General features: G+C 32.2%; 3 protein-coding genes across 3 annotated transcripts in view; 2 read left to right on the forward strand and 1 right to left on the reverse strand.

Annotated features, from left to right (window-relative positions):
- Nucleotides 1-3,034: 3,034 nt before the first annotated feature.
- Nucleotides 3,035-10,970, reverse strand: part of LOC100161594 (short-chain specific acyl-CoA dehydrogenase, mitochondrial) — a 15,446-nt gene continuing 7,510 nt past the window's right edge. The window contains exons 2-9 of the mRNA XM_001952445.5: nt 5,559-5,755; nt 5,164-5,273; nt 4,891-5,039; nt 4,614-4,802; nt 3,943-4,086; nt 3,638-3,765; nt 3,421-3,516; nt 3,035-3,362 (exon numbers count right to left, since the gene is read on the reverse strand). Coding sequence (XP_001952480.2) covers nt 3,153-3,362; nt 3,421-3,516; nt 3,638-3,765; nt 3,943-4,086; nt 4,614-4,802; nt 4,891-5,039; nt 5,164-5,273; nt 5,559-5,755 — 1,223 coding nt within the window. The 3' untranslated portion in view covers nt 3,035-3,152. The remainder of the gene's footprint in view (nt 3,363-3,420; nt 3,517-3,637; nt 3,766-3,942; nt 4,087-4,613; nt 4,803-4,890; nt 5,040-5,163; nt 5,274-5,558; nt 5,756-10,970) is intronic.
- On the forward strand, nt 7,559-9,173 carry LOC115033770. Its single transcript, XM_029487632.1, has 2 exons — nt 7,559-8,255; nt 8,718-9,173. The coding sequence occupies exons 1-2, from the start codon at nt 8,035-8,037 to the stop codon at nt 9,046-9,048; spliced, it is 552 nt and encodes a 183-aa protein (XP_029343492.1). The 5' UTR covers nt 7,559-8,034; the 3' UTR covers nt 9,049-9,173.
- The window catches only part of LOC107883094 (coiled-coil domain-containing protein 63-like), a 17,571-nt gene continuing 15,773 nt past the window's right edge, over nt 9,173-10,970 (forward strand). Inside the window, exon 1 of the mRNA XM_029487631.1 lies at nt 9,173-9,611. Within this exon, the coding sequence (XP_029343491.1) occupies nt 9,464-9,611 (148 nt within the window). The 5' untranslated portion in view covers nt 9,173-9,463. The remainder of the gene's footprint in view (nt 9,612-10,970) is intronic.

Genomic DNA, 10,970 nt, shown 5'->3' on the forward strand with positions numbered 1-10,970 from the left:
TTACCGGTTTCTAAACGCGTAATTAAAATACAGCCCAATAAGCTATGTAATTCCATATTACATTATGTTAAATTTAAATAAAATTTGGTAACCTTTGTGTTTTGGTACTTATTTGTTTAATATTGGCTAGAATGAATATACTATAGCCGTTGTAAATAGCTATATGTGATGTGCAATACTGTTATGTGCAAACAATCGTAACTGTGGACAAAAAATATACTCGTATACCGCAACAATTTTAACTATTTACCGGTAACCAACGGACCACTCGTTTTTATTATGACATTACGGGAAAACAAAATAAAAGAGAAAGCAAAACATATAATATGTTTATTGGATATGTGCGAGGGAGTGGCGCGGGCTAGCTAGTGTATATATAGAACCCATCGGATTCGGGGGTCCTGCGATCGTTCTCACAAACATAATAATATTGTTATTCCGTTGGCAGCCGGCTTTTGCCCAACCCGTCGTCGTAGTGCGATATACATAATATGTGCATATTATACTATACAGTATACAGTATACACCGCCGGTTGTCGTTTGCGTATCACTATTGTTATTTTTGACCTTTTTTGTAAGACAGTTGCGCATCGTTCGATTTTTGGGTTATACATCGTTTGCGCATCGATCGTTTAAAAGGTCGTACATAATTTGCGCATTAATATTATTTAACAATAGAACTGAAAAAAAGGTGTATACCCAAAAGCATATAGCTTCTCTCAAACTATTTGTATTATAATTATAACTATGACTGTAATATTCTTAATTGAACTGAACAAAATTGAGTTGAATTAATTTTTACTCAAACTACCTATATGTTATATTATATATATTTTTTACTATAACAATGCCCATGCAATGTACCTAATTAAACTGAATATTAAATTTTTAACTACAAAATAATTTTCTAATTGTTGAGCTTTTTATAAATTTGGTCAACACTTAACTTTAAATGCTTATTGAACAAAAACTTGTGCCTATGAATATTAAATTATTCATTATTATCTATATAATATTATATGTGTGTACAATTATTTTTATACCCTTCTATTGTTTAGAATTTTGATGCGCATATGATGTACGATAATTTGGTACAGGTAAACAGACGATGCGCAAACGATATACGGCCGTGTACACACACACACACACACACACACACCCTGTCCGCCGATTAGCACGCAGGCAAAAGGCAAGTGCAGGTGAGGGAAATGGGTACCTATTATTATTTCATCGTCGTCGTCATCGTCGTTGTTGTTGTTGTGATACCCGCTGACACGAAAGCTGAGGCACCCCCATTGACTGCAGATGGACCCCCTGACGATGATCGACTAGGTTGAATCCATAAAAAAAAACTGAAATGAATAAACCATTTCCGCGCAATGCTCGCTCGTAAGTAGGTACGATATTCCAAAAATAAAAGAAAGAAAATATCTCGTTCGGATCGACAACGAAATAATAAATGAGCGGGTCACACTGCAGCCCATTATTATTATTATACGTACCTATACAATACACGTCTATATTATTATTATTATTATATTGTATTTATTTTATTTGCAATCCGTTTACGGCTATATTCTTTACTCTATGGTTTACGGTATACCCATCGTGGTATACTATACGCTTGGCGTAACGGCGACGACAATAATCCATCAACGTGGTATGTATCATTAGAATTGTAATAACTTAAAAATAAGAAGAAATATAAATACGACTCCTGTCGATAAATATATTTAATTCAGATGTTAAAATATTAAAATTAAGCTATTACCTTCCTCCAGATGTTCGGAGGGCTCTCGAGATCGTGTATTCGAGAATTAGATCAAATACACCGTACAATATAACTTATGTAAAAAGCACATATAAATTAATACTGCGACCAATGTAAAATATTTTATTAAATGCCTTACCTGATTAGCAATTGTTCGTGAATTATGTTGAAAGAGTTTTTATATTTTAGGTGACACAAGGTAATACTTCAAATATACAAATCGAAATAAAAACGCACTGATTTTGACTTAACATAAGAAGTCCAGTTGTCGCTCGTGGAAATCGATGTTGATATTTTGAGAGGTTGTTACTCGGTGGCTGGTGCTCATGCACTGGTTTAAGGGACGATACGAATATGTCTACCAGAGAGTGGTAGGCGGTTTTTATCAAAGGTTTTTTTGTACTTCGCGGACCTAGATTTCTCTTCGGCGGCAAGGACTTTTTTTTATCATTAATTTTCTCTGGTGACATATTATATAAGAATTCTGCACGCCCTGCACACCACGGAGTGCCAGTACGTGCCGATTTCTTAATTTATTCGTGATCGCATAATAGGGATCGTACCTATTTGTCGATGACAATGATTTTATTGGGGATGTTCGATTTCTACAAGCGACAGTCTGGCCGTTATTTATTACTGTGTAAGATTTTAGTTTATAATTATAATGGTGTGTGAGCATATCATTACAGAATCATGACACCTTCTCTTTATTTTACGATCGTGTTTATAAACACTCTGTATAATAATATATTTGGATGCATGTGGTGCAGCAGTGTGTACAATAATATAATATTATTTGCGTGCGTTGTAGCCTATCAATAACTATTGCATAATATTATAAAATTACGCTCTTGGTATAATAATTTGTGCCCTAACTTCTGTGTACGTTTATATTATCTAAGAGCTGCTACTAAATGTGGTTTCTCTCCCCACTCGTGTGTCTTTAAGTATATTATATTTGTTTCTGTTTGTCTAATTCATCTAATTTATCTATCATACTACTATTATTATTTATTACAAGTATGTATATATATAAGATTTTAGGGCTAAGCCCCCTCAAACTTAGTCGTAGCCCCTCCAAAAAACATAGGACATACAATTTTAAAATGCTATATTGCAATGGTCTGATTGCCTTTAATATATTCAGCCCCCCCCCCCCCCCCCGAGTCAAAAGTTGAAATTGCGCCTATGATATAGGTACTTCATATACCTACACTTATTAGGCATATTAAATAATATTATTGTATATTATATATAACTATATATTGTATACTGCATAGCATATTTTATTTGGCATTTAATATACAATGGTTTTTTATTATATGCTTAAAAATTAAAACATATATTCATGTAGGTAATAGGTTAACATGAATATGCTTGTCTACACTCCATACTCTTTGAACACGTTGGCAGCGATCACTATCTTCTGGATCTCGGACGTTCCCTCGTAAATTTCCGTTATCCTGGCATCGCGGTAATACCTCTCGGCCGGCATGTCTGACACGTAACCCATACCGCCCAACACCTGTATGCACTGGTGCGCGTTGTACGTGGCCGCCTCAGACGCCGCTAACTTGGCCATGGCGGCTTCCTGAAAAGCGCAATATATTTTTGTTCCTATTCATAACCGAAACTGAATATTATATTACTTTCGAGTGCGACGCGTTCGAGTCTTTTAGATGAGCCGCACGCCACGTCAAAAGCCTGGCGCTCTCCACTCTCAACGCCATATCAGCGATTTTGTTCTGATGAAAAAAAATAATACATATAGGTATGCCATATGCACCTACGCGTATTTTAACGTCTTTCCGCGTCTTGACCACAGAGAACATACAGTCCTGTATATTATATACGTTACACACATACCTGTATCAATTGTAATTTGGCAATCGGCACTCCGAACGAGTTTCTTTTGGAAGCGTAATCGACAGCTAGCTCCAAGGACGCTTGGGCGATACCACAAGCTTGGGCGGCGACTCCTATGCGGCCTGCGTCTGAAACCGATCAAAACTATAAGAAATGATCGCATACTCATATCAATACAGCTATAAATAATTATAATTATTATAATTATTATTACTACCGCATATTATTTTCAAAGCTTATATTTCACAACGACGAACGACCCAAGTTATATAAGGTACCTAGGTATTTTGATCTGTAATACTAACCTAAAGTTATCATCGCATAATTGAAACCCTTTCCCAGTTCGCCTAAGACATTTTCTTCGGGTACGGGGCAGTCTTCGAATACCAAGCCACACGTCGACGATCCTCGTATGCCCAATTTGTCTTCTTTTTTCCCCACGAAAAACCCTACAACAATGTATAAATAAATATAGGGTTCCTATAGATTATTACACAGAGGGTCATAATATATGGCGCATATAGACAGATAATAAATTTACGAAAAATAACTATAGTCTATACAAACTAATTTGAATAGCTAAATCAGTAATCAATACCTAATAATCTACACTGTACATACAGTATACGGCCGCACTGACCGTCACTTTTTTGCTTCTGTGTTACTGTATACATTTCAGAGATACGTTACAGATATATAACATAATATAAAATACTATTACCTACTACAATAAGTCAATAACTTATATGTAACTCCTCGACACAGTAGCGTAACTAGGAATTTTTAATGGGGGGGGGGGGGGATATACAATTTTTAATGGACATTCAGTATACACATATTATTATATACATGTTGTATTGTGTACCTACAACATTTGGTTTCATTTTAGGGGAGGCATATGAGGGCCCTCTGTAGACACGCCACTGCCTCAACACATACATAATATATTATTATATTGTTATTATCATTTAATTACCTGGAAAAGTTTTTTTCAACAAAAAGCAACTAATCCCTTTGTGTTTTTTTGATTTATCAGTGGATGCGAATAGGACTAATCCTTTGGATTCGAAACCATTCGTAGTCCAGGATTTCGTTCCATTGATTATATAGTTAGAACCCTTTTTCGTAGCTTTTGTCGACACAGCACTAGCATCACTTCCTAGTCCTTTAATATTTTAATGAAATATTGTTTTGTATATAATATATGTATTTAATTTTTCTTTGTGGAAATAATCTATTATAGTAATGCGTACCTGGCTCGCTCAAAGAAAATGAACCTATTTGTTTCCCATCCGTAAATGGTCGTAGGAATTCTTCTTTCTGTTTATCGTTACCGAAATTGTTTATAGCGTTGACGTAAATATTTTGCACGGCCATTATAGTACCAGCCGAAGCGCAGCATCTGGAAATAGGTACAAATCGAAAACGACAGATTCAATCGGTTTGCCGGTATTACCATCATGTAAATGTTAATTTAATACGTATGTTTTATTATTTTTCAGTTGTCATTAAAGTTTTGTTTTTACCTAGAAATCTGTTCCGTGGCAATAGCATAAGATAAATAATCAAGACCCGTCCCTCCAACATTTTCGGGAATACAAACAGCCATAAGGCCTAATTCGCCCATTTCTTCGATCTATATTAAGAACGCAAACATTTCTTGTCCAATAAATCATTACAAATAAAACACTTATTTTTTTTTTTACATAATATTTCTATGATTTTAAATTATAAATTATTATTATTATTATTATAATATGCTGCTGCAAGTCAGATAATTAAACCAAAATAAAATAATGTACCTATACCTATTATATTATGTTTGTTAGTTTAAAAAAAAAACAAAAATCTAATTCAGCTTATAGTTTTATTCCAATAATAATATTATATTTTATATTTAATTTTTAATTCCAATAGTAACCTGTTTTTTAGGGAACAATTTTTCACGATCAGTTTTTGCAGCTATAGGTTTAAGTTCTCCTTCAGCAAAATCCCTGCATGTTTTGTATAACAATTGATGTGTTTCTGACAGTGACGCCAATGATGCTATCCCTTTTCCTTCCTGGTTTTTGAAAATCCATTTCAGTATGGTATTAGGGCACAATTTATTACTTATTCCTAAAAAAAACACAACTTATTAAAATATAGAATAAAAGTCATAACTCATAATGTAATAAAGCAACTATACTGAACAATATATTATTTAATATTATGTAAACAATAATAAATTACCGTAACATATTACAATGAAACCTGTATTCACTCTTAACGGACACCAGTGTACTATAAAGGTGTGTATATATAGCCATATAGGTAGTAAAGTATTTGATAAAGGTGATAGCTCAAATAGCTGGTATTAAAAAAAATTATCAATTATTTGTTATCTTAACAAATTTCAAACAATACTCAAGTAAATTATAGACGGGTCATGTGTATTATTCGGGATGCTTAATTCGTATTAAAATTTAAATATAAATATTAATAATTAATATAGATAATATTGAATTATAATTTTAAAATGTTTATTCAAGGTTAGATATAGGTAGTACAATTATTGTTTACCATATTAAATATAATATAGATACCTACATTTATAAATAATAAATAATATTTAGTGTTTTTATAAGCACTTACATTTTAAAAATGTCATATAATTCATATCAACAAAATAATATAATAAACCGAGACATGCCATAGAGAATATGAAAAGTACTTACAATCCGAGAGGTTGAGTTAGATTATATAGAGACTTATCAATACGGTGATAATTATATTATAAAATTAAATAGATACCTTATATAATATTATCATTTTTAAATTAATTTTCAGATATGCCTACCCACTATAAATTAATAACAATAAATATTCTACTATTGTCATACATTTTGGCACGTTTAAAGACTTGACCAAAATGCTAAATCCTAATAAATATAATCAGTCAGCGTTTGAAGTTTCTTTTTGGTTATTGGTTAGGTAATTGTTTATGAATCATAAATATTCATAAGAACGTATACATACACTTTGGTCAATGGTCGAGTATAATTCCACATAGCTCAGATTTTTTTAAAAAAGTTACTAAAGTTACAAAATGAAATAACAGCTAGTGTTTTGTTTGAATATTTATAAATGTATAGGCGTAATGAAATATATTGATTGAACATAATTTGTTAATATATAGGTATACTTATTTAAAATTTTTATTAAGCGACCCTATCGAACCAACTTATATACAATTTATAGCAATGATTCAACTTTCAACTTGTAGCGTGCAGTGCTAAGTGTTCTGAAATCGTACACACAGACACAGAAGAGAAGAAGAAAAAAATTTAGTTTAAATACCTAATAGATTTATCTGCGACCGATATGATGACAATATGACTTAAATAATAATATTATGGTCCATCGGCCATGTATATAATATATATATATATATATATTAGTATATTACTAGCTGATCCCGTGCACTTTGTTACCCGTTAAATGTACAAACCGCGGTATATGACTCAAATGCGTTAATTGTTCAATGCGTCATTTAACATTCGGTGTATGATGTTCTAGATTTATCTTAACTTTTCTGTTGCCCGGAATTAAAATTCTGATTCGCAGCAGTATATTATCAGGTAAGCAATCTACCTGCGGTAGATCGCGGACCCCGTGGTGTTTGTACGTAAGTGTATGATTTAACTCTAAAGTATCAAAGTTATACCAAGTTTGTCGTTTTTACTGAATTCCACCTACAGTGGATTAATATAATCAATTAGTACAAAATCCTAACCTAACCTAACCGTACTGAAATCCGATGAATAAAAAAAACCAAATTTAACCCTTTTTAAATTAGTCTATCTTTTTCCCAGAGGTATAATGTATACACAAACATTCATTTATATATAATATATATATTGACAAAACTAATAATACAAATCAACAAACATGCCCGATTAACCAATAGCAACCAATATATAATACATTATTATTTTTATTTTTTTCTGGAAAACTCTTATCACTTAGGGTTATGAAAAATAGATAGTAGCCGATTCTCAGATCTACTGAATAGGTATGCATATAAAATTTCATAAAAATCTGTCAAGCCGTTTCGGAGGAGTGTGGTAACTAACATAGTGACACGAGAATTTTATATATTAGATATATTATATATATATTTATATGTATTATGTGTGTGTCAGATGGGACTATCATTGCTTTTTTATTTCATAAAAATAAATACAATTAGATGAATAAAATTAGATACAACCACGACATGGACTTTACATATTATAATATCGTATAAATATTGTACTCATTACTGCACTTGTGAGTTGTGGTTTCGCACGTCACCTAGTTACCTTAAAATTTCGTTTTTTCGATAGCACGCGATACCGGCGAGTCGTTTGTCGTGTATGATACAAAGTTTATCGCTCAATCCATTTGATAGCCTTAAATCAGTCGGTCGTACATTACAAGTTTTAGCAATGGACAACAACCAAAATGGAGACGTCGAAGACAATGGAAGCGACCTTCTTGCCGAAGAGTTGGCCAAACTCCAACGACAGTACATGCTCATGGAGAGCAACAAAAAAGCGTATACCGAAGAAATGGGCAGTCATTTAGCCAAACAGAAGTAAGTCTAATAAATACCATGAATCAAAAATAGGTATACTTTATACTTATATAATAATATGTAATATTATGTATTATTTTACTGTTATAATATGTATAATCCAGACATTATTATATGTATTAGAATTATTTAATGATTTAAATAGTTATAATAGGTTTTATGAACATTTTTAAAAAAGCCTACGTTAATTTAGGTATAAGGTATTGGGTACACAATTATTTAATGTTAAATATTATTAATAAAACAAATGTAATTTTTAAGATTTACTCACATCCATAAGTCCTAACGCAATAGGTAATACATAATATATTGTATACGAGTATTATGTTTTACTAAATAATATACTAAAAAATTACTAAACTTTACACACTGCTTGTAAGATTATAGCCTATATAGGTCTATATTTATATTTTATACGTTATAGGTACGTATACACTATGAACTGTATGTTAAATGTTTCAGAAAAATCATCTGCAGTTTGGAACAAGAAAAGGTAAATCTGGTGGAGCACGTGAATATGACTAAAAACAAACAAAAGGAAACCAATGACTTGCGTTTAAAAGAATGTTTGGTCGAAAAATGGAACGAATACCTGTGCGTCAACGATGAGCTGACAGACCAAAAAAAGTGCCACGACGACATCGAAAAGGAAATATTAAAAATTCAAAACGAACTCGACCTAATATTTAGACAGAGAGAACCCTCGGCGGGCAAATCAAAAAACAAAGTCGAATGCGATCTACAAAGACACGAAGAACTACTAGAGAACAAATTGCACGTGGTAATTATATAATATTACAATATATTGTAGGTACACGAAACGTTATCGATTGTGTGGGAAAACAAATTTCAGAAAACCGTCAAGTTCAATAAGGTTTTGACGGAGAACGCCCGTTTGAGAAACGAAATCGACAATTTGCTCGTGCAAAGGTCGCAGTTCAATGAAGCGTACAAGGCTCTGACGGCACGTTTGGACGACAGCAAACAGATAATGATGGACCTAATAGAAATGGCCACGACGGCGTATGAACAGAGGTAATATATCATAAGGGTGGGTGTAAGTTGTTCGATCAAAACTCTCTTCTGAACTCTGCGCTGAAATGAAGAAGACAATATATTATTATCTTGTGGTATAATATTATAATATATAGTTAGATAATAGATACAGTATTTTACACTAATATTATAATATAATAATATGTCGTTGCATGTTTTTTAGAGAAGATGCTCAAAACCGGTTGATCAATATGAGTGACGAAGACAAACAACAGATCGCTCTGCACAAAGCCGAAGTCAAAGAGTTGCAGAGGCAATACGACCGTGATTTAAAACTTCAAGATTTTTTGTCTATCAAAGGTATACTTACGCGCGTATACGTTTTAATAAACAACATTAAATGCACACATCAGTAGAGGATATGATTCGTTTACTCTGGGGCGAATATCCTTTAGCTTCAAAAATTCTACTTTTCACTATTTACCCACTTAAGTCTATATTATATAGAGGGAAAAACATTTATCCAATAGAAAAATATTTAGGCCGTGATAATAATTTATAGAACTTCTATACAGATTTCTGAAATAAATTATTATTTATAGGTAATTTATGATGTCTAGGGGAATGGCCTTTATGGCCACCTCCTAAACGCCACGCCTGGCACACCTAAATACCTATATTATATATAGGTAAACTATAAACTAGTGCTGAGAGTTATCAAACAGAATGTTCGTAAATTGTTAAACTCAATCGGGACTCTGCAGATTTTTTATGTAGATATACGCACCCACCAAATTGTTGGAATTTTTATTTTCATTTACCAGATAATTAAAACAGTTTATATTTTCTTAAATATTTTAATCGTGAATATAGTCAGTTAGAATAAGTAATATAATATAGACATTCACGAGGTTGGTTGGTAAAATAATAAAAATCTGATGTCCGAACATCCGAATGGGTACCGGTACCTAGTACCTATACGGCTATATACTACCTATACATTTTCAGTCTTTCAATGAAGCGCGTGTGTGTGTATCATGTGTGCTAGTGGCGTATATACGAATTATATTCAATATGGGCCAATTTATCGTTATCACTAGACAAGCATAGCACATTAGCACGACTAACATAGCCATAATTATACATTTTTTAGGAAGCTGGTGAGAGTGGTTATAATTATGACATTATATACAGTACAAATAAAAATTGCGCAATTCAATTTCATAATTACTATGTAAAATTAATTTTTTGGTTCTTTTTAAAAAATATGGACAGTGTCATTTATATATTATTTTACTGTTATCTTACTATAAATTTAACATCAAAGTCAAAGCAAGAAATGACTAAATAACATTTTCTTGTTGATTCCTCAAAAACTATTTTAATCAACCGGCTAACTTAATCATGATGAAAAACTGTAAACAGTGTAAATATACATGCAATGCTTTAATTGAACCTGCAATTTCACTATGGGCCTCCCCCCTATATACGCCACTGATGTCTTTAAAACATCATGAAATATATCGTGATTAATAATACACTTTTTTTTAATTTTTCAAAAGTTATTTTTAGGACTTAGAAATGAAAATTTCAAAAATCGGGCTTCTTACGGAACCAGATAAAAATATCCTCTACAATTTTGTTCATAGGTGTTTTAGATTCTGAGTGGAACGATGAATGTATTGATTTTACATGATGTGTGTTTTTTTATTTTTTTTG

Source organism: Acyrthosiphon pisum, chromosome A1 (assembly GCF_005508785.2).
Source record: "Acyrthosiphon pisum isolate AL4f chromosome A1, pea_aphid_22Mar2018_4r6ur, whole genome shotgun sequence".
Classification (NCBI taxonomy): domain Eukaryota; kingdom Metazoa; phylum Arthropoda; class Insecta; order Hemiptera; family Aphididae; genus Acyrthosiphon; species Acyrthosiphon pisum.